Genomic DNA, 24,200 nt, shown 5'->3' with positions numbered 1-24,200 from the left:
AAAAATGAAAAACTAAGAAGAAAATGTCACTCAACATCATTGATGTCAATAGGTCAGCAGGAAAAAAAATACTGTGATAAACTTGTCTCTTTGATACCAAGAAGAAATTTTACTCCAAGCTACACTTCCAGTGTTTTCACTACATACTTCTTTACTGCTGCTCTTCATTCTTTTCCACATTTCGCAACAGCGGATTGGTATAGCCTTTAAAACTTCATTGACAGGAACAAATCCAGTATCCATTGATTTCTTCTCAAAAGGCACTCTAACCTATCAGATTGCCTGGCAGTTACATTCTCATGAATACTCTAGCCATAAAAAAAACTCAATAGGACACAGACAAATCCACTGAATAGAAGAAGAAATCTACTGGGTTTTGGGATATTTGGTGCATTCGACTGGTACGGGATTATGAAACCTAAACCTTCCATTGTAAACAGGAAGCTGGATGCAAGTCCTTCCATAATATACTGTCCATTTACTCTGTACACCAAGAAAGCTACTGGCCACTGATGCCCATGTTCATCGGTCACAGAGCCAACACGTTGAGGTTCAACAATAACATCATAAATTATTCCTCTGGTGATGAGGAAGCAAGACACCACCACCAGAGCATACATAGCCATGGCCGAGGGCATGTGCAGCCTGGTCGGCTTCTTCAGCTTCAGGTTGGGACATTCGAGCACTAATGGGACGCGGTACAAAGTCTCTATGTTGGTGGAATCAAGGGCCATTATCAGGCTCAAATCCCACATGCCACTCAGAAACAGTTTGTTTTAATCATGAACGAATATTGAATGCTTTTCCTTATTGAAATAATCATATGGATTTTTCTCCTTAATTTTGTTAAATGGATAATACTAATTTCTATATTTTTATATATAATACAAACATGAAATCTATCCTTTTACAACAGTTGAATAATTTTTAGTATATTCACAATTTGTGCAACCATCACCTCTAATTCTAGAACATTTTCAACATTCCAAAAACAAACTCCATACTCATTTGTAGTCACTCACCACTTTTCCCAAATAGTTCTAGCCCTAGGCAACCACCAAGCTAATTTCTGTCCCTATAGATTTGCCTTAGACATTTCAGATAAATAAAATCATAAAATACGATATATGTGGTCTTTCTGTGACTCTGCATACTATTTTCAAGGTTCATCCATGTTGTAGTATGTACCTTAATTCCTTTTTATGGCTGAACATTATTCCATTCTGTGTATATTCTATATTTTGCTTATACATTCATCCATTGATAAACATTTGAGGTTTTTTTCCGCCTAGACAGACCTGTTCAATAGGAAGTATGGGTTGTTTCTACTTTTTTATAATTATGAATTATGTTGCTATCAATCTTTTTGTACAAGATTTTATGTGAACCTATATTTTCCTTTCTTTTGGGTATGCATCTAAGAGTTGATTTGACTTGTTTTTTAAAAGTTAAACAAACTAAGCTGGGCATGGTGGCTCATGTCAGTAATCCTCGCACTGGCTGGGTAGGAGGATCTTTGAAGCCAGGAGTTCAAGACTAGCCTCCGCAACAATGCAAAATCTTACCTCTACAAAAAACTTTAAAATTCACCCAGTGCAGTGGTGTGTGCCATAGTTCCGGCAGTAAGTACTAGGGAGATTAAGGTGGGATGGCTTGAACCCAATGGTTCAAGGCTACAGTGAGCTATGATCACACCACTGCACTCCAGCCTGGACAACAGAGTGAGATGTTCTCTCTTTTAAAAAAAAAAAAAAAGAAAGAAAGAAAGAAAGAAAAGAAGGTAGGGCACAGTGGCTTATGCCTATAATCCCATCACTTTGGGAGGCCAAGGTGAGTGGATCATTTGAGGTCAGGACTTCAAGACCAGTCTGGCCAACATGGTGAAACCCTGCCTACTAAAAATACAAAAAAGCCAGGCATAGTGCCGGACACCTGTAATTCCAGCTACTCAGGACACTGAGGCAGGAGAATCGCTTGAACCTGGGAGGTGGAGGTTGCAGTGAGCCAAGATCGTGCCATTGCACTCCAGCCTGGGTGACAGAGACTCCACCTCAAACACCCCCCACCCCACCCCCCAAAAAAAACAGTTAAGCAAACTTAAATACCACGCATCTTTTTTTTTTTTTTTTTTTTTTTGAGACAGAGTCCCACTCTGTCACCCAGGCTAAAGTGCAGTGGCACAATCTCAGCTCACTGCAACCTACGCCTCCTAGGTTCAAGTGATCCTCCCACCTCAGCATCCCAAGTAGCTGAGACCACAGGCATATGCTACTATGCCCAGCTAATTTTTTTATTTTTTTTTTTGCAGAGACGGGGTTTCACCATGTTGCCCAGGCTGGTCTCAAACTCCTGAGCTCTAGCTGAATTATCTTATAATCTCCTAATATCTATATGATCCATATCAATATTCCTTTTCTCCTTCCTGGAACCAATTATTCACGTTCTTCACCTTCCCTTGATGATCTCATAAGAAGCTTAACAATTTTACTAGTGTTTTCAAATAACAACTTATAAATTTTGTTGACCCTCTTACAGTTTCTCTATTTACAGTTGATTAGTTGTGCTTCTGGTGGTACTCTCTTACTTTTTGGCTAGGGTCGATGTTATATGGATGTTTGTGTGCATTATTTATCTTTTATTTTTCCAGACACAGCCTTGCTCTGTTGCCTAGGTTGGAGTGCAGTGGCACAATCATAGCTCACTGCATCCTCAACCTGCCAGGCTCAAGTGACGCTCCCCACTTCAGCCTCCCAAGCACCTGGGAACACAGGTACACACCACCATGTCATGCTAATTTTTTAAGTTTTCTTAGTATAGATGAGGTCTTACTACGTTAACCAGGCTCATCTCAAACTCTGGCTCAAGTGATCCTCCTACCTCCGCCACCTAAATGCTGAGATTACAGGCATGAACCACTACACCTGGCCTTGATAATTTATTGAGCTATATTCTAAGTCTAGGTTATATTTCATTGTGTTAAATTATGTTTTTGTTTTTTGTTGTTGTTGTTGTTGAAGATGAAGTCTCGCTCTGTTGCCCAGGCTGGAGTGCAATGGCACGATCTCGGCTCATTGCAACCTCCACCTCCTGGGTTCAAGCGATTCTCCTGTCTCAGCCTCCTGAGTAGCTGGGATTACAGGCATGTGCCACCATGCCTGGCTAATTTTTTGTATTTTTGTAGATACAGGGTTTCACCATGTTGGCCAGGCTAGTCTCGAACTCCTGACCTCAAGTGATCCATTTGCCTCAGCCTCTCAAAGTGCTGGGATTACAGGTGTGAGCCACTGCACCCGGCTAAATTATGTTTCTATAAGTATAATCTCAATAATTACTGTACGGCCGGGCGCGGTGGCTCACACTTGTAATCCCAGCACTTTGGGAGGCCGAGGCGGGTGGATCACGAGGTCAGGAGATCGAGACCACGGTGAAACCCCGTCTCTACTAAAAATACAAAAAAATTAGCCAGGCGTGGTGGCGGGCGCCTGCAGTCCCAGCTACTCAGAGAGGCTGAGGCAGGAGAATGGCGTGAACCCGGGAGGCGGAGCTTGCAGTGAGCCGAGATTGCGCCACTGCACTCCAGCCTAGGCCACAGAGCAAGACTCCATCTCAAAAAAAAAAAAAAAAAAAAAATTACTGTACAAAGAACTCTATATAAATAAACAACCAATATTTACCCCAAGAATTTCAGAAAATAAATAATCCAGAAACAGCATGATACAGAAAAACCTGCAGAGGCAACGTTGCTACAAACCCATCTATCATCTACCACCTTATCATACATTATCTGGCCAAAGAATCCACCATTAGAAATGGGAAGTACTTCCAGTAAAACATCTTCTCCTCAGAAATTCTATATATCTGTGACACACTTTGATTGGAGTGTGGGTTTGTGCCGATTTATGCCAATTACCTTATATAGCCTCTTTCTTAGCTTGCAGAAAGGAAAATCAAATTCCTTATCACGAGATTTGTATGTGACAGACTTTGGTGGTAAGAACCAACTAAGAATAGTTTCAGAGGTAGGACAGTAGCCTGTTTTTCATTCTTTTCCATCAGCACATTTAGACTTCATCTTTGTATGAGAACATAAAACTCTTAATAGCTCAAACATTTAAAACTCATCTCTGGCAAAAACAGAACACTTACCAGTTCCCTCATCTGCACCATTCTGAGCAGCTTCCCAAACTACTAGCTTTGTCCCACACACATCTGTAGATGTAGAATCTGAATAGTCCGCAGGATTAAATGTCCTGGGGTTTGAAATAAAGAAATAATAAAGGCAAAAGAAGCAAGCACCTAAGCCAAAATATTAACCATACATGATCTTCCACCAAACAAGCCCAGTGCCTTCTCACAGCCACTGTAAATGATGTCACCTCTCCTTCCCCTATTTTAAATATAACTAATTCTGCCAGCCATGGAGATGCAGATGTGAAAACCAGAAGTTCCACACATTCTGGTATAATAGCCTTATTTTCCTAAAACACAGTCCTCAGCATCCTAAAGCAGACAAGGAGATGTATAATCTTTCAAGGCAGAATAAGAGCTCTTATGAGAGTCCTGCTGAAAAATAAGGCTTAAATAGGCAACAGGTATTTTCTTCCCAAGTCAGAATCCAAGTTTGGCTTTGAATCTTTTACAGCTTAGATTTATATGCTCCTTTACAGAAACATTAGATAAAGAAGAAAACATTTTGTTCAGCACCTCTATTTCTTTTCAATAAAATCCTAAACTGAACACCCAGTTTAATTGAATCATGGTTCAGAGGTCTAACATGAGCCAAAACAAATATTACCTTTAAAATTTTCACAAAGGAATGTGAAGTAAACAGAAAAATCCACAAAACAATTTAAAGCTAATGAGCAGGGCTATGTCTTAAAGTGCTCCTGAGAGTTTGCTCCCTGTGTGTTCATCCCTCCTTTTCCTCAAAGGGGCTTAGGCAGAAGGCAAACTGCACGAGGCATCACCACTTTTAGAAGGCACTAACACCAAGAGTGCTGCCTGAAGTTAGAGAGAGACAAAGGGCTTTTCTTGGAGCCAATTCCTTTCCTTGACTGCATCTACGCATGGCTTCCACAGGATGTTTTAAAACTTTTTCTAAAAATCCAATGGGAGCTAATGTTTGAGAAGCAACAAAAAGTGAAAAAAACACCCAGAAACAAGAAATAAACCTCTGATTTTAGTGCCTTTGAGTCTGTTCAATGTTCACTATTACAATTCAGGAAAAAGGTATCACTCATACATAAATAAGCATTATATTTACTTAGCATTCAAAGACAATGGCTGAATTAACTAAAATGGCTCTTAGGCAGTGCCATTTAGGTACATCTATAGGTATTTTGTCACAACTTCAGGCGAGGTGCTACTGACATTTATTAATAGTACAGAGAGATGTTGCTAAACATCCTACAATATACAGGAGATCCTACCACCCCATGGAAGAATTATCCAACACACAATCTCAATAGTGCCAAGGCTAGAAACCCTGCTCTAATACCTATTTGAAAGATCAATTTTATTCATATTTTTTTTTTATTTGTAAATCTCTTTAAGTATAGAAAATACTAGATTCATCATGATGACTAAATTAGATGCAGGGTATCAGAAGCAACTGCAGAATAAAAACTAGGGAAATAAATAATTATAAAAATAGGATGGCTATCACTTACCCCATGCCTTGGGTTGAGAACCTTCCTGCCCCTCTCCCTCTGCCACGTCCAAATCCTTTAAAAAAACACACAATTATAGTATAAAATAATACTTATGTCCTACGCAATTACACTTCCTTCTTCATCCTATACTCACTACCCAGACAATATTATCATTGTTCCTAATGGCACCTACATTCCAAGCCAGGGCACCCAATTTACTGATCCCTGCTGATGGTATACCCAGTTACTGATCCCTGCTACCTATACCCAGTTAGTGACTTCTAAGGCTAGAAAAGAATTAAACTCTCCTTGTATATTTGTGGTATTTGACAGCTAAACACAGGGAGGTTGTATTATAAAACAGTCTGCATCTTTTAAAATCAGAAAGGGCTAACACTATGGAATTATAAGTCACTACTATAAAATGAAATGAGAACCATAAAGAGGAAAATGCAAAGTAAGCTGAAGGCACTGTTAAATATCATTTTAAATACTAGGTCTTTGATCCAAAGACCAAAATGGCAGCAAGCATGAGAACAAGCAAGCAAGAAGAGAAAATTATGACTAGCACCTTTCCACATTCTCTTCATTAAAATCCTAAACTGAAGAGCAAAGGCCTAAATTTAAGAGCTAAAACTATAAAACTCTCAGAGAAAAACACAAAGCAAAAGCTTTACAACGCTGGATTTAGCAATGATTTCTTGAGTATGACACTAAAACTACAGGCAAAAAAAGAAAAAACAGACAAAATGGACTTTATGAAAATTAAAAACTTTTCTCAGACAGGCATGGTGGCTCACACCTATAATCTCAACAATTTGGGAGGGTGAGGTGGAAGGGTGGCTTGAGCCAGGAGTTCAAGACCAGCCTGGGCAACATAGGGAGACTCCCTCTCTGCAAAACTATTTTTATGGGCATGGTGGCGTGCGCCTCTAACTTAGCTACCTGACAGGCTGAGGCAGGAGGATCCATGAGCCCAGGAGTTGGAGATTGCAGTGAGGTATGATCAAACCACTGTATGCAAGCCTGGGTGACATAGCAAGACTCTGTCTCAATAACAACAATAAAATCTGTAACAAAACACATATTGGCTAGCCATGGTGGCTCATGCCTGGAATCCCAGCACTTTGGAACACCGAGGCAGGTGGACTGCTTCAGCTCAGGAGTTCAAGACCAGCTTGGGCAAATGGCAAAACCTTGTCTCTACAAAAAATACAAATATTAATGGGGCATAGTGGTACATGCCTGTAGTCCCATCTACTCGGAAGCCTGAAGTCGGAGGATTGCTTCAGCCTGCGAAGTTGAGGCTGCAGTAAGCTGAGATTGCACCACTGTACTCTAGTCAGTGTGACAGCGTGAGACCATTTCTCAAAAACAAACAAAAAAACACCACAGTATAAACAGAGTAAAAAGGCAACCCACAGAATAGAAGAAAATATTTATAAATTATATATCTGATCAGAGAGTAACATCCGGAACATACAAAGAACTCCTAAAACTTGACAACAAAATACTCAATTCAAAATGGGCAACGGCCAGGCCCGGTGGCTCATGCCTGTAATCCCAGCACTTTCAGAGGCCAAGGCAGGCGGATCACCTGAGGTCAGGAGTTCAAAACCAACCTGGACAACGTGGCGAAACCCCATCTCTAATAAAAATACAAAAATTAGGCACATGCCTGTAGTCCCAGCTGCTCAGGAGACTGAGGCAGGAGAATTGCTTGAACCCAGGGGGCAGAGGCTACAGTTCCTAAGTTGCGCCACTGTTCTCCAGCCTGGTTAACAGCGTGAGACTAAAGAAAAGGGGGGAGGGTGGTGGCGGGCAATGGACTTGAATACGGATTTCTCCTAAGAAGATATACAAATGACCAATAAACACACTAAAAGATACTCAGTATTGCTGATCATTAGGGAAATCCAAATCAAAACCACAATAAAATACAATGCCACATTCATTTGGATGACTACTACCAAAATTAAAGTAAAAAACCAGAAAATAACAAGTGTTGGCAAAGATGTGGAGCACACCATTGTGCACTGCTGGTAAAAACGTAAAATGGCGCCGGGTGCAGTGGCTCACGCCTGTAATCCTAGCACTTTGGGAGGCCGAGACAGATGGATCACAAGGTCAGGAGATCGAGACCATCCTGGCTAACACGGTGAAACCCCATCTCTACTAAAAATACAAAAAAAAAAGAAAAATTAGCCGGGTGTAGTGACAGGCACCTGTAGTCCCAGCTACTTGGGAGGCTGAGGCAGGAGAATGGTGTGAACCCGGGAGGCAGAGTTTGCAGTGAGCCGAGATCACAACACTGCACTCCAGCCTGGACAACTGAGCAAGACTCCGTCTCAAAAAAAAAAAAAAAAAAAGTAAAATGGTGCAGCTGCTATGGGTAACAGTATGGCAGTTCCTCAAAAAATACAATGATTGACCATATGATCATGAAATTGCACTTGTGGGTATATGTTTATACAACAAATTGAGGCCTGACACGGTGGCTCACACCTGTAATCCAGCACTTTTGGAGGCCAAGGCAGGAGAATCGCTTGAGGCCAGGAATTCAAAACCAGCCTGGGCAACAAAGCGAGGCGCCACCTCTACAATAAATTTTTTAAATAATTTTTTTTTTTAAGAAGGCAAAAGTGGCCGGGCGCGGTGGCTCACGCTTGTAATCCCAGCACTTTGGGAGGCCGAGGCGGGCAGATCACGAGGTCAGGAGATCAAGACCACGGTGAAACCCCGTCTCTACTAAAAATACAAAAAATTAGCCGGGTGTGGTGGCAGGCGCCTGTAGTCCCAGCTACTCGGAGAGGCTGAGGCAGGAGAATGGCGTGAACCCAGGAGGCGGAGCTTGCAGTGAGCCGAGATCGCGCTACTGCACTCCAGCCTGGGTGACAGAGTGAGACTCCGCCTCAAAAAAAAAAAAAAAAAAAAAAAGAAGGCAAAAGTAAGACTTCACACAGAGGTATTACTGTGACTTACAAGAATGTAAGAAATTCACCTAATTAGCTCTAAGAAGAAAACTTTCAGTCTACAGCTTTTGGCAAGAATACAGGCCAAAATTAAACAAGCTACAAAACAAGGAAACTATTCTCAGGACTTAAAACCTTGAACTGAAAAAAAAAAAAAAAATGCAGTATATTCATACAACATTATATTATATTGCCATAAAAAGGAATGAAGTACTGATACATACTACAACATGGATGAATGTTTAAAACGTTAAGTTAATCCCTTCAGGGTAAAGTGATGGGGAACCCAAAACATTATCTAAGAGAAAGAAGCAGTCACAAAAGACCACGTATTATACGATTCCATTTACAGGAAATGTCCAGAACACAAAAACCTACAGAAATAGGCGATTACTGGTGCTCAGGGTTGAGGTGGAAGAATGAAAGAATTGGCGAAATGATAGTTAAAGGATAAGGTATACTTCTGAGGTGTGGAAAATGTTCTAAAATTGATTGTGGTGATGACTGCACAACTTGGTGAATATACTAAAAACCATTCAATTGTACATTAAATGGATGAAATGTATGGTATGTAAATTTTATAAAGAATATTTTCTTTCTTAGGCTGGAAGCAGTGGCTCGTGGCTGTAATCCTAGCACTTTGGGAGGCTGAGGCGGGTGGATTACTTGAGGTCATCAGTTCAAGACCAGCCTGGCCAACATGGTGAAATCCCATCTGTACTAAAAAAAAAAAAAAAATATATATATATATATATATATATATATATATAAATTAGCCAGGCATGGTGGCGCATGCCTGTAATGCCAGCTATTAGCGGAGGCTGAGGCAGGAGAATTGCTTGAACCTGGGAGGCAGAGGTTGCAGTGAGCCGAGATGGTGCCACTGCACTCCAGCCTGGGTGACAAAGTAAGACTCGGTCTTGGAAAAAATAAAAACAATTTTTTTTTTTTGAGACAGTCTCGCCCTGTTGCCCAGGCTGGAGTGCAGTGGCGCCACCTCGGCTCATTGCAACCTCCACCTCCCGGGTTCAGGCAATTCTCCAGCCTCAGCCTCCTGAGTAGCTGGGATTACAGGATTACACGCCCGGCTGATTTTTGTATTTTTATTAGAGACGGGGTTTCACCATTTTGGCCAGGCTGGTCTCAAACTCCTGACCTCGTGATCCGCCCGCCTTAGCCTCCCAAAGTGCTGGGATTACAGGCGTGAGCCACCGCGCCCAGCCAAACAAAAAATTTTTAAAAATTAAAAAATCTAATCCATCGTCCCCATAAATTCTAGCAAGATAATAGAATTATTGTTTCCTACTCACCTAGTAGTAATGCTACTAGTAACATTGGTTTCTGTGTATATACCATTTCCCTGCATTGTTATCTGGAACAAACAGATTAATCTAGCAGCTCAGAATAAAGATCCAGAGTCTTTTAATCACAAAAACCAAGTCCAATGTTTCCAAAGATTATCAAAGCGAATAAACCATATTATGGTAAATGCTGTACCTTTCCTCCTCAAGCTCTGGGACTCTACTACATCTCTGCTGAATGACTGTTCAAGGGTTTTTTATTTTTTGAGACAGAGTTTTGCTCTGTCATCCAGGCTGGAGTGCAGTGGCGTAATCTTGGTTCACAACAACCTCAGCCTCCCAGGTTCGAGTGATTCTTGTGCCTCAGTCTCCCGAGCAGCTGGGATTACAGGTGTGCGTCACCACGCCTGGATAATTTTTTTGTATTTTTAGTAGAGACGGGGTTTCACTGTGTTAGCCAGGATGGGCTCAATCTCTGTAGCCCCAGCTTCTCGGGAGGCTGAGGCAGGAGAATCCCTTGAACCTGGGAGGTGGAGGTCGCAGTGAGCCAGGATCGTACCACTGCACTCCAGCCTGGGTGACAGAGCGAGACTCTGTCTTTAAAAAAAAAAAAAAAAAAAAAAAAAAAAAAGACTGATCTGTAATCCCAACTTCATAAATATGGAGTCTTTCATGGATTAAACTCTCATATACAGAGGCACAATAATGGCATTATATAATTACAGGAAATAAGCTATCTGTTCAGTAACTGATTTGAGAATCAGATTTTGTTAAACGCTATGTGGAACAAGGACTCAGTGAGACTCCAAAGAAGGTACTACAAAGGATTTGAAATTTAAAAGTAAGCTGGGTTTAGTGGCTCATGTCTGTAATCCCAGCACCTTGGTAGGTCAAGGTGGGAGGATCACTTGAGCCACAGTAGTTTGAGATCACCCTGGGCAACAGAGCAAGAGCCCCTTCTCTACCTTAAAAAAATTTTTTTAAGTAGAATGTTAAAACATAGTAGGTGCTCAAAATTACTTTGCACTTGTACTATATAGACCGTATTCATGTAATAATTCGTTTTAAAAGTGGAGGAACTAGGCCAGGCGCGGTGGCTCACACCTGTAATCCCAGCACTTTAGGAGGCCAAGGCAGGAGGATCACGAGGTCAGGAGATCAAGACCATCCTGGCTAACATGGTGAAACCCCAACTCTACTAAAAATACAAAAAATTAGCCAGATGTGCTGGCGGGTGCCTACAGTCGCAACTACTCGGGAGGCTGAGGCAGGAGAATGGCGTGAACCCAGGAGGGGGAGCTTGCAATGAGCCAAGATTGCACCACTGCATTCCAGCCTAGGCAACAGAGCAATACAACGTCAGAAAGGAAAGAAAGGGGAGGGGAGGGGGAGGGGAGGGGAGGGGAGGGGAGGGGAGGGGAGGGGGGAGGGGGAGGGGAGGGGAGGGGAGGGGAGGGGGAGGGGGGGAGGGGAGAGGGAAGGGAGGGGAGGGGAAGGGAGGGGAGGGGAGGGGAGAGGGAGGGGAGGGGAGGGGAGGAGGGAGGGGAGGGGAGGGGAGGAGGGAGGGGGAGGGAGGAGGGAGGGGGAGGGGGAGGGGGAGGGGAGGGGGAGGGGAGGGAAGAAAGAGAGAGAGAAAGAAAAAGAAAGAAAGGAAAGAAAGAAAGAGAAAAAAGAAAGAAAGAAAGAGAACGAAAGAGAACGAAAGAAAGGAAAGAAAGGAAAGAAAGAAAGAAAGAAAGAAAGAAAGAAAGAGAGAGAGAGAGAGAGAGAGAGAGAGAGTAGAGGAACTAATCTGAGTTACTAAATACAAAACAGTATGGTAAAGCAGTGAGAAAGGTTAGGGAGTAAACTATTGTTGCCTTTTTTGCATTATTTTTCTTCCATCCAGAAGGAAACCAACCCCTGTAACTTCAAGTGTAATTCATTACCAGCCAAAGCAGTGGCTCGTGCCTGTAATCCCTCTGCTTTAGGAGGCCAAGGGAGGAGGACTGCTTGGAGCCAGGAGTTCAAGACCAGCCTGGGCAACACACGGAGACCTGTCTCTACAAAAATGCTTTTAAAAATTAGCTGCGCATTATGATGTGCACCAGCAGTCCTATCTACTCAGGAAACTAAGGCAGGAGTATTGCTTGAGCGTAAGAGTTGGAGGTTGCAGTGAGCTATGATCATGCCACTGTACTCCAGGATGGGTAACAGAGTAAGACCCTGTCTCTGAAAAAAGAAACAATAGTTCACTATCTTACTTGACTCAATCGCACCAGAAGAAAAGACCAAAATAATACATATAAGCTGATAAACCATTTATGAATGCACAAGATAAAGAAACATACAAAAGAAGAAGAGTAATTTAAATACACATTTAAGCCTGACCTACATGGAGAAATCCCGTCTCTACTGAAAATACAAAATTAGCTGGGCGTGGTGGCGCATGCCTGTTATCCCAGGTACTCAGGAGGCTGAGGCAGGAGAATTGCTCGAACCCGGGAGGCGGAGGTTGCGGTGAGCCAAGATCCCACCATCACACTCCAGCCAGGGCAACAAGAGCGAAACTCTCGTCTCAAAAAATAAAAATAAAAAATAACTGGCCAGGCGCGGTGGCTCATGCCTGTAATCCCAGTACTTTGGCAGGCCGAGGTGGGCGGATCATGAGGTCAAGAGATCGAGACCATCCTGGCCAACATGATGAAACCCCGTCTCTACTAAAAAATACAAAAATTAGCTGAGCCTGTAGTCCCAGCTACATGGGAGGCTGAGGCAGGAGAATTGCTTGAACCCTGGAGTGAGTTCAAGCCGAGATTGCACCACTGCACTCCAGCCTGGAGACACAGCGAGACTCTGTCTCTAAATAAATAAATAAGTGTAACCGGTGAAACTCCATCTCTACTAAAAATACAAAAAATTAGCCGGGCATGGTGGCACACTCCTGTAGTCCCAGCTACTCGGGAGGCTCAGGCAGGCAAATTGTTTGAACCTGGGAGGTGGAGGTTGCAGTGAGCCGAGATCACACCACTGCTCTCCAGCCTGGGCGACAGAGAAAGACTCTGTCTCAAAAACAAAACAAACAAAAAACAAAAACAAAAACAAAACAAAACTGTATCATGGAATCAAATCTTCAAGCAAAGCTGGCAAACACATACTTAGCTGACATTCTAATAATTCCGCTTTAATCCAAATCCTGACATTCTAATAATTCTGCTTTAATCCAAATCCTGAGTGTCATTTCTTTTTTTTTCTTTTCTTTTTTTTTTTTTTTTGAGACAGAGTCTCGCTTTGTCGCCCAGGCTGGAGTGCAGTGGTGTGATCTCGGGTCACTACGAGCTCTGCCTCCCAGGTTCATGCCATTCTCCTGCCTCAGCCAAATGAGTAGCTGGGACTACAGGCACCCACCACCACGCCAGCTAATCTTTTTTTGTATTTATTATTTTTTTTTTTAGTAGAGACGGGGTTTCACCATGTTAGCCAGGGTGGTCTCAATCTCCTGACCTCGTGATCTGCCCGCCTTGGCCTCCGAAAGTGCTGGGATTACAGGCGGGAGCCACCGCACCCGGCGAGCATCATTTCTAATATATAAACATACTCAACTACAGCAAAGAAAAAAAGATGGATATATGTCAAGTCCATTAAGTATATTAATATCTTTTTCTGCATAAAGCACATTCAAAACAAAGTTAAATGAAATAGCAGGCCAGACGCTGTGGCTCATGCCTGTAATCCAAGCACTTTGGGAGTTTGAGGTGGGCGGGTTGTTTGAGCTCAAGAGTTTGAGACCAGCCTGGGCAACATGGCAAAACCCTCTCTCTACAAAAATTAGCTGGGCATAGTACTGTGCGCCTATAGTCCCAGCTACTAGGGACGCTGAGGTGGGAAGATGGCTTGAGCCTGGGAGGTGGAGAGTGCACTGAGCCAAGATCACACCACTGCACACCAGCCTGGGTGACAATGCAAGACCCTGTCTCAAAAATAAATAAATAAACATACAGTAAATAAAAATGGTGAGCCACACTAAATTTTATATTGCTTTGGAACTCCTAAATTATGTCAAGACCAAAAAAATAATATGGGCTTATTTACTTCATTCATATATATATATATATATACAAATAAATAAAAGATGGGGAAAGATACGGTAGTAAATAAAGGCCTAATGTCTGAAAAGTTTAAAATATCTGAAGGCTGGAGTGTAGTGGCACAATCACAGCTCACAGCAGCCTCTACTTCCCAGACTCAAGCCATCCTATCACCTCAGCCTCCTGAGTTTCTGGGACTACAGATACACACCATCATGTCTGGCTAATTTTTTTTTTTTTTTTTACACAAAAAAAGCCTGCTACATTGTCCAGTCTGATCTTGAACTCCTGAGCTCAAGTGATCCTCTCACCTCAGCCTCCTAAAGTGCTAGGATTACAGGCATAAGCCACTGTACTTGGCCTGAAATTATTTTTTAAATGCACTGATACAGAACTGCTTGAGTTCATGAGTTTGATACTAGCCAAGGCAACACAGACTCCTGCAAGGAGAGATGGAAGGAAGGTAGGAAGGTAGGAAGGTAGGAAGGAAGGAAGACGGGAAGTGGTGAAGGGGGATGGGGGGAAGGAAGGAAGGAAGGAAGGAAGGAAGGAAGGAAGGAAGGAAGGAAGGAAGGAAGGGGAGAGAAAGAAATACACTGAGGTACACTACAAAAAATAATGTCAGAATCATAGCAATTTTCACATTATCTCTATGAAATGGAAAACTTCTCTCTGCTTTTCTCTTTCCTCTCTTCAGGATACTGGTGAGAAGAACAGAATTGTTAAGATATAAGACAGTTGCTCCTTCCCCTATGATCATCACATACCTGGCAGATCCCAAGACAGGCCCCATTCCTTGCAGTTGCTTTTTACAACTCTGAAGCTAAGCTTCAGGAAAGTCCTAAAAAAAAATCTCAGCAGAACTGCCAGCAGCCAGCAGCCCCTCTTTCACCCAAGCTGTCAAAGGGCCTGCTGGTAAACATACTTACCTGACATTCTAATAATTCCGCTTCGACCCAAATCCTTTGCAAAAATCCTCAATTACACTCCACTAGCAAAAAAGCTTATGAAAGATATACTCTATAGGAATGATTTTTCAAGTGGCTTCAGCTTGAATGCAAACTCTGCTCCACACTTAGGACAACTTACTATCCAGCAAGGCCAACTGATCAAGCTAAGAACAAAAACCAAAACAAATAAAAAATAGGTAGGTAGTTTGCCTACATAGCTGCTTTTATATAAAGCGAATGTAACAGATTTTGACAGTAAAATTAAGTGCCCATTTTGTCGCCCAGATAGTTTAAATGGACTACGTTTTTGATTGTTTGCATTCTGTTCCTATTCACTGGTATATATACCGATGAGAAAATTATATGAACAGCCACCATACAGTCCCAGTAAGAACAGCAAGAACAGGTCAAATAAAACACCACACCCCCTGTAGAATTTATCTGGCATACTTGTGATTAAGAAAAACTATGGTGATTTTACATGGTCTGTTAACTTTTATTTATTTGGGGTTTATTAGCCTAAACAGAACCAAGGTAAACATATCAACTTTTTCCTCAAAGTAATAACAGTCCCCATCCTAACAGATACTCAATCTCCAATTCACTGGTTATCCCCTATAATGTGTGGTGTTTTTTTGTTTTGTTTTGTTGTTTTTGAGACAGAGTCTCACTCTGTCACCCAGGGCAGAGTGCAATGGCATGATCTCAGTATTTAGGATATCCGTCACCATGAGCATTTATCATTTCTATGTGTTGGGAACTTTTCAAGTCCTCACTTCTGGCTATTTTGAAGTGAAGCACTATTCACAATATTCACAAATATAGAGAATCAACCTAAGTGTTCATCAACAGATGAATGGATTTTAAAAAGTGATATATTTACACGTTGGAATACTACTCAGCCATAAAAGAATGAAATCATGTCCTTTGGAGCAACATGAATGGACTTGGAAGACATTGTGTTAAATAAAATAAACCAGACACAGAAAGATAAATATCACACGTACTCACTTATGTGGGAGCTAAAAAGGTTATCTCATGCAGGTAGAGTGTGGAATGATAGTTACCAGAGGCAGAGAAGGTGAAGGGTATAGAGGGTGGGGAATAAAGAGAGATTGGTGGATAGGTTAAAACACAGAGAGAAGGAATAAATTCTAGGCCAGGCTCGGTGGCTCATGCCTGTAATTATGCCATTTTGGGAGGATTAGGCAGGTGGATCACTTGAGGCCAGGAGTTTGAGACCAACCTGGCCAACATGGTAAAATCCCATGTCTACCAAAAATACAAAAATTAGCTGGGCATGGTGGCGTGCACCTGTAGTCCCAGCTACTCAGGAGGGTAAGTGAGAGGATTGTTTGGGCCCAGGAGGTGGAGGTTGCAGTTAGCTGAGATGGCGCCACTGCACTCCAGCCTGAGTGACAAAGTAAGACCCTGCATTTAATTATGCCTGGATAATTTTTGTTTTTTTTTTTGTAGTTTGTATGTTGTATTTTTTCTGAGACAGAGTCTTGCTCACTTGCCCAGGCTGGAGTGCAGTGAGGAGATCTCAGCTCACTGCAACCTCCGCCTCTTGGGTCCAAGCAATTCTCCTGCCTTAGCCTCTCGAGTAGCTGGGACTATAGGTGCACGCCATCACACTTGGCTAATTTTTATATTTTTTGGTAGAGACAGGGTTTCCTTGTGTTAGCTAGGCAGGGTCTCAAAAAAAGGGAATAAGTTCTAATGTTCAACAGTAGAGTAAGATGACTACTTAATGATTACATATTATACACTTCAAAATAGCTAGAAGTGAGGACTACAGCAAAAAGACTACAACTCACTGAAAGCTCAAATGATCATAGCCTTTTTTTTAGCAATAAAGTATTTTTAAAATAAGGTTTAAAAAACCCTATTGCATTGTATTCCAAACGTAATACAATTATAATTTGTCAGTGCTTTTGGTTAGAGCTTTAAGTTTTAAATTATTCATAGAAAGGGCTTTCTCAGCTCATCCAAAAACAACCCTTTGGTTTCTTCAAAACTACATAACCCAAAATAGTTCATTTATAGGCATCAGTAAACAAATTATCAGATTTTAGATGACCTGCTGTTCTTTCAGAACACACTGCCATCCCTAGTCACAGTCCAACAAAGCAACTGCCTGCTTCTTCCCCCTAATTGAAAGCATTTTCTTCCCTCTTACTCTAGCTTACCTCTACCTCGGGCTCGCTTGCCACGATCTGAAGATTTGTCCACTTGATTGCAATCAATTCCATTTTCTTCACCTCTAACTAGGGGAAAAAGAGCAGAAAAATCAAATTTCCATTTCCAAACCTCTTGTACATAACCTTATCATGCACCTATTAAAGGCAAAGAAGGAATGACAAACAGGCTACAATTTAAACAACAGGTTCAGAAACAGGAAAAACAAAAACAAAAGTAACTTAAAAACTGAATAAGGTCAGGCACAGTGGCTTACACTTGTAATTCCAGCACTTGTAATTTCCAGCTGACGGGGGCAGATCTCTTGAGCCCAAGAGCTTGAGACCAGCCTGGGCAACATACAAAAAAATACAAAAATTGGCTGGGCACAGTGGCTCACAACTATAATCCCAGCACTTCGGGAGGCTGAGGCGGGTGGATCACTTGAGGCCGGGAGTTCAAGACCAGCCTGGCTAACACAAGGAAACCCTGTCTCTACCAAAAAATATAAAAATTAGCCAAGTGTGGTGGCGCGCACCTACAGTCCCAGCTACTCGAGAGGCTAAGGCAGGAGAATTGCTTGGACCCAAGAGGCGGAGGTTGCAGTGAGCTGAGATCTCCTCACTGCATTCCAGCCTGGGCAAGTGAGCAAGACTCTGTCTCAGAAAAAATACAACATACAAAATACAAAAAAATACAAAAATTATCCAGGCATGGTTGTGATGGCATACAGCTAGTAGTCCCAGCTACTCAGGAGGCTGAGGTGGGAGGATCACCTGAGCCCAGGGAGGTCAAGGCTGCAGTGAGCTGTGATCACACCACTGTACTTCAGCCTGGGTGAAAGAGTAAGACCTTGTCTCCAAAAAAGTGAAAAAAAAAAAAAAAATACATATATATATATACACATATATATATATATATATATATATATATATATATATATATGAATGAAATCACATCTTCCTTAATTCACATGAAAATTCTGAAAATAAATTAAAATAACATACTGATTTTTCTTTCTTCTTTGTGGACTTGCTGTGAAGTTTTTGCTTCAAAAAAACTACTTCCATTATGCAACTACATTAATATATCACAGAATTTGCTCATTAGTTAGTTTCAAAGCCTGGAAAGGCACAGAATAGCAAAATAGCAATACCAAGGAAACACTGAGTTCTTAGAAAAACTAAAGTGTTAGAGTTGGATTTTTCTAGGATACTAACGGGAAGAAGCCAACACACAGTCTTTTCTTTTTCTCATCCCTATATTGGCATTAATAGCTCTATATAATACAGAAATTTTATGAAGGATATTGGCATGGCTTGCTCCCTTCACCTCTTTCAGAGGCTGACTCACATGAATTCCAGTGAGGCTTTCCTTGGCAACCCACTTAAATTTGCCAGACTTCTTCCTATAATTTGCACCTCTGTTTTTCCCTATAACATAATTTCTACATAACATCATTAAAATATATTAATATAAAATATTTTATGTTCTTTATTGTTACATCCCATTTGACCTTCATTAAAAGCTTTAGAAGGGCAAAGATTTTACCTATTTTATTCATTGCTGTAGGCCTATAAAAGTATCCACTACATAGTAGATACTCAATAAATATCGGTGGAATATATGAGACAGCAAGAGTCTCAGGGTGATATGTTAAATATTTACATTTTATTCTTTCATAACTTAGCTACACTGACACACTGCCAGAGCAGACAAGGTTGTTTTGCATAAACAGTGACAAAACCTAGAAAACCTAGGTTTAATGGAAATGAGACCTGCCTATGAGAAATCCTGCCTATTCAGCAACTTTCCTCTTAATCTAACCCTTGTCTATACCATGAGTGTCTACAAATGGAGAATAAAAAACAGCTTTATCTACCTGTAAGTAAATGACCCCTGGCCCCTTCTTCGCCACACACACACCATTCTAAAATTAACAAATGTGTCTGACTCATAACAGAAGGAAGTCATAAGACACACTACACAACCACCTACCTACAGCCCAGGTCAATGCTGATATGAAACCACATGGGAGGCTCTTATGAAACTACTTAGGTGCCACGCATTTCTAGTGTTAAGTATTAGAACAAATTCTGCATTGAGGAAACCAATTTATGAGCATGCTATGGACTAATCTTTCAGTTGTTCAGAATGTATGAAAACTAAGAAAAAATTTGAGAAAGCTGAGCGCAGTGGCTCATGCCTGTAATCCCAACACTTTGGGAGGCTGAGGCGGGAGGGTCACTTGAGATGAAAGAAGAGAAGAGAAAAAATTGAGGAGAAAGTCTGTACTTACATTCTCTGCCACGACTGCCGCCTCTTCCTTTCCAGTTGTTGTTTCCACGTCCATGACTCGATTCTTTCTCGCTTTTCTTCTCTCTATTCTCTTTGTTTTCTGAATTTTCTTTTGCAAAATTCTTTTTCTTCCCCCCTACAGTCTCCCATGAAGTCTATCAGAGAGAACGGCTGTTAATCATTTATCATTCAAAGTGTGTACAATTATCAAGGGCACATGCATGTATCTTTCTTTCTTTTTTTTTTTTGAGACGGAGTCTCGCTCTGTCGCCCAGGCTGGAGTGCATGGTGCCATCTCGGCTCACTGCAAGCTCCGCCTCCCAGGTTCGTGCCATTCTCCTGCCTCAGCCTCTTGAGTAGCTGAGACTACAAGCGCCTGCCACCACGTCCAGCTAATTTTTTGTATTTTTAGTGGAGACGGGGTTTCACTGTGTTAGCCATGATGGTCTCGATCTCCTGACCTCGTGATCTGCCCGCCTTGGCCTCCCAAAGTGCTGGGATTACAGGCGTGAGCCACCGCGCCTGGCACATGCACATATCTTTCAAACCTAACTACCCACAGCTTGCAGCTCACCTGCTTATCATTTAAATTCTTTCCATATAGTTCTACTTTATTGATGATGAAGATAACAATCCTCTTGCTAAGCTCCTGTTGCTAAACAATTACAGCTATTAGCTGACCTGACAAAATACTGTATATTTTCCCAACATAAAGCCCTTTCCTATGCAAATTTAGGAATACGGTAAAAGTCATTTCCCCAAGCTCCTATTCTACACCACCTCACTTACCTCTCTATTAGGCCTTAAATCTACTTATTAATTCAAAGACCACAAAATTACTTAGAATGATGCCCCAAAAGCTCTGGGAATACAACCTTGCCTGTTCCATTACCCAAACTAATTATCTAAAACAATTTAATGGCAGATAAGTCAAATTTTAGCTTGGTTTTGGTGGGGTTTTTTTTTTTTTTTTTTAGAGACGGAGTCTCGCTCTGTCGCCCAGGCCGGAGTGCAGCTCACTGCAAGCTCCGCCTCCCGGGTTCACACCATTCTCCTGCCTCAGCCTCTCCGAGTAGCTGGGACTACAGGCGCCCACCACCACGCCCGGCTAATTTTTTTGTATTTTTAGTAGAGACAGGGTTTCACCGTGGTCTTGATCTCCTGACCTCGTGATCTGCCCGCCTCGGCCTCCCAAAGTGCTGGGATTACAAGTGTGAGCCACCGTGCCCGGCGGTTTTGGTGGGTTTTTAAAAAATTCATAAAGTACCTAAATTTTTAACCTTCAAAGAATTCTTCTAGTGAGAAGTCAAATAATTTACATAACCTCCCTTCTCCACTTCTCCCCTAATGGTGATACCAAATTTAATCCTATCACATATGTATAAATGGCTGAGAAAGAAAGAGATACTACATTCTTGACTATAAGTGGATATAAAAATTATCAAGCAGGGTAGTTACAGACAAATCCTAAAATTGGCCCAGTAGTTTCTATTTACTTATTCATAATCTGCCTTATTTCAGAAGGAATTGGAAGTGACTCCATCCAAAATTAAGAGTAACTATTTTATGCTTTTTAAAAATCTTACAGAAAAACAAAATTTGACATTGTATATCCAAAGTAAACATTAGCACTGGAAATTAATAAACTAAAATTTGGGTGATAAGCTGAATTATTTCCATAACAGTGGAAGCCAACTTCCAAACTCTTTTTCTGAAATGGAATATGGTCTTCTGCAAAGCTGTGATGAACTCACATATATAATTAGATATAAAATGGATATGAAAAAGATATAAACTACGTTCCACCTCTACGCTTTAATAATGAAGACTGAATATACTGTCACCTGATAGTTAAGGTGAAACAATCAGGTATTATACAGTTCTGGTGAGCATGCATCTATTGTAACCTTTCTAGAAGGTTACTTAGAAATAGTACCCAAAATTCTTTTTTTTTTTTTTTTTTGAGACAGAGTCTCACTCTGTCACCCAGAGTGGAGTGTAATGGCGCGATCTTGGCTCACTGCAACCTGCATCTCCTGGGTTCAAGCGATAACTCCTGTCTCAGCCTCCCAAGTAGCTGGGATTACAGGCGTACACCACCACACCTAGCAAATTTTTGTAATTTTAGTAGAGACGGGGTTTTGCCATGTTGGCCAGGCTGCTCTCAAACTCCTGACCTCAGGTGATCCACCTACCTCGGCTCGGCCTCCCAAAGTACTGGTATTACAGGCATAAGCCACTGCGCCTGGCCTATTTGGTGCATACTCTTTCAACCCAGCAATTCTACTTCTAGGCCCTTATTCAAATAAAATAACGTGGCCGAGCACACTGGCTCACACCTGTAATCCCAGCACGTTGGGAGGCTGGAAGATCACTTGAGGCCAGGAGTTGGAGACTATCCTGGCCAACATGGTGAAATCCTATCTCTACTAAAAATACAAAAATTAGCTGGGAGTGGTGGCAGGCACCTGTAATCCCAGCTACTCAGGAGGCTGAGGCAGGAGAATCACTTGAACCTGGAAGGCTTGAACCTGGGAGGTGGAGGCTGCAGTGAGCCAAGATTGCACCACTGCACTCCAGCCTGGGTGACAGAGTGAGACTCTGTATCAAAAAAAATAATAATAACGTAAGAATTGTTCAAACACTTATGTGCAGACAAAATGATCAACAGCATAAAAGGAGGGGAGGGGGATTCCCAAAATATCAAATTCAGGAGACTAAGTAGTCTAGTGTATCCATAAATGCAGCAGTATGTAGCCATTTTACCAGTTACATAGGTACATACAGAAAGAAGTCCTTGATAGAAAAAGCAAGCTATCAGCAAACAGCATATAGAATTACATTTTTTAGTTCAAATAGGAGCCTATGTACTTACTGAAGGAAGAGGTATATGTCATTATTTAAGTGAGGATGTTTAATTTGATTTAATCTTTAATATTTTTCTGCATTTCTTTTCTAATTAAATAATAAAGCTTATCTACGCCAGAGAAAATAATGCCCATACTGCATAAACTCAATTATGTTTGCTAATATGAAAATACTAGACAACTGTGTAAAACAGAATCCAGTCCTCTTAGGTTAGAATACAAAAAGTAAATTCCAGAGGTCCTGGAAAAATCATCCCAGAAGAGTTGGCATAAAGTGTATGTATACACAATGTACATCTTTACACAGCCTCCCCTAAAGGTACTCTATCTTTATAAAAGGGCCAGCTGTCTTTGTAAAACATCTGAGAAACACTTTACCCCACTTCATATAGCAAATGATACCCTGGCCAGGCACAGTGGCTCACACCTGTAATCCCAGCACTTTGGGAGCCCAAGGTGGGCAGATCATGAGGTCAGGAGTTCCAGACCAACCTGGCAAACATGGTGAAACCCCATCTCTACTAAACACACAAAAATTAGCAGCTGGGCGCAGTGGCTCCTGCCTGCAATCCCCGCACTTTGGGAGCCTGAGCGGACGGATCACCTGAGGTTGGGAGTTCAAGACCTGCCTGACCAACATGGAGAAACCCCATCTCTACTAAAAATATAAAATTAGCCGGGCGTGGTGGCGCATTCCTGTAATCCCAGCTACTCGGGAGGCTGAGGCAGGAGAATCACTTGAACCCGGGAGGCAGGAGGTTGTGTTGAGCCGAGATCATGCCATTGCACTCCAGCCTGATCAACAAGAGCAAAACTCCGTCTCAAAAAAAAAAAAAAAAAAAAATAACCAGTTGTGGTGCCACATGTCTGTAATCCCAGCTACTCAGAAGGCTGAGGCAGGAGAACTGCTTGAACCTGGGAGGCACAGGTTGCAGTGAGCTGAGACATGCCATTGCACTCCAGCCTGGGTGACAGAGCAAGACTCCATCTCAAAAAAATAAAAATAAAAAAAAGATACCCTCCCCATCCTACTGCCCCTCAAGCAAAGTCTTGGTTTATGAGCTCTACAAAGACAACTTATTGGGTGGGGGGGCGCAAATAGGGAAAAGAACCTTTAAGAAGCAATCTTTACAACACCATAGTAACTGCTAAAAAGATTACTGTGTATTTTGCAGAAGTCTGCAAAGTATGCACACATGCATACTTTAAAAAGTTAACCAAATAATTATGGAGGATTTCCAAGAGAATTTCTGGCAACCTCTGTTATCAGTATTTTGCTACTTGCAGAATGGGTCTGAAGAAACTCTAAGAGGAGAGGTCCTCCCAGCCACCACATAATAATCAGAACAGCAGCCTTCGAAGCCAGCTAGTTCAAAAATTACTCTCCCACCATTCTGACTTTGCCAAAAACTACCAACACAAACAACTTACTAAAAACGGTTAAGTACATTAATGCAAGAGACTGATACTTCAAAACAATTTTGTCACATCAACCAAACATTATGATGAAACAAAAAGTGCAGTACTTATGTTCAATATCTTCCTTTGTGACAGATATACTTACATAAGAAAAAATAAATTTATCCTTAAAAACATCATGGACGATTCCACTTAACACCTTTTCCAAGTAATAATTTTGTTTCAGAAGACTGGCACAGAGGAAGGTTAGACAATAGGAAAAGAATCGTTTGCCTTCATGCTCTTGCTCCTAGCAACATCACAGTGTTTATATTCTGTCAACTCTACTCCAATTAACTCTATCTCAGTCAAGGGAAGATAATCAAAGCTGTTTAGCCATGGGTGCTGCAGATGGCAACTAGGTAAGAGATGAGGCAAACAGTATGAGAGACAAGATGTACCAGAGAATGGTCCTCAACAAACCAGGGTTTCAAAGACTCCCTCCAGCCTGAGCA

At 41.6% G+C, this 24,200-nt stretch overlaps 1 protein-coding gene and 1 pseudogene across 6 annotated transcripts in view; both read right to left on the bottom strand.

The window, feature by feature from the left end:
• The window catches only part of UBAP2 (ubiquitin associated protein 2), a 128,313-nt gene that overhangs the window by 46,947 nt on the left and 57,166 nt on the right, over positions 1–24,200 (bottom strand). For 4 of the 6 annotated variants that reach the window (XM_030817571.1, XM_030817569.1, XM_030817570.1 and 1 more), the window contains 4 exons: positions 19,422–19,575; positions 17,134–17,211; positions 5,670–5,724; positions 4,147–4,250 (listed from right to left, as the gene is read on the bottom strand). In XM_030817571.1, coding sequence (XP_030673431.1) covers positions 4,147–4,250; positions 5,670–5,724; positions 17,134–17,211; positions 19,422–19,575 — 391 coding nt within the window. The remainder of the gene's footprint in view (positions 1–4,146; positions 4,251–5,669; positions 5,725–17,133; positions 17,212–19,421; positions 19,576–24,200) is intronic. The other 2 variants (XM_003263414.2, XM_030817573.1) reach the window with 1 other exon arrangement.
• Positions 196–793, bottom strand: LOC115836369 (annotated as a pseudogene).

Source organism: Nomascus leucogenys, chromosome 8, assembly GCF_006542625.1.
Source record: "Nomascus leucogenys isolate Asia chromosome 8, Asia_NLE_v1, whole genome shotgun sequence".
In the NCBI taxonomy this organism is placed as follows: Eukaryota; Metazoa; Chordata; class Mammalia; order Primates; family Hylobatidae; genus Nomascus; species Nomascus leucogenys.
This window is presented reverse-complemented; position numbering and strand designations above follow the sequence as displayed.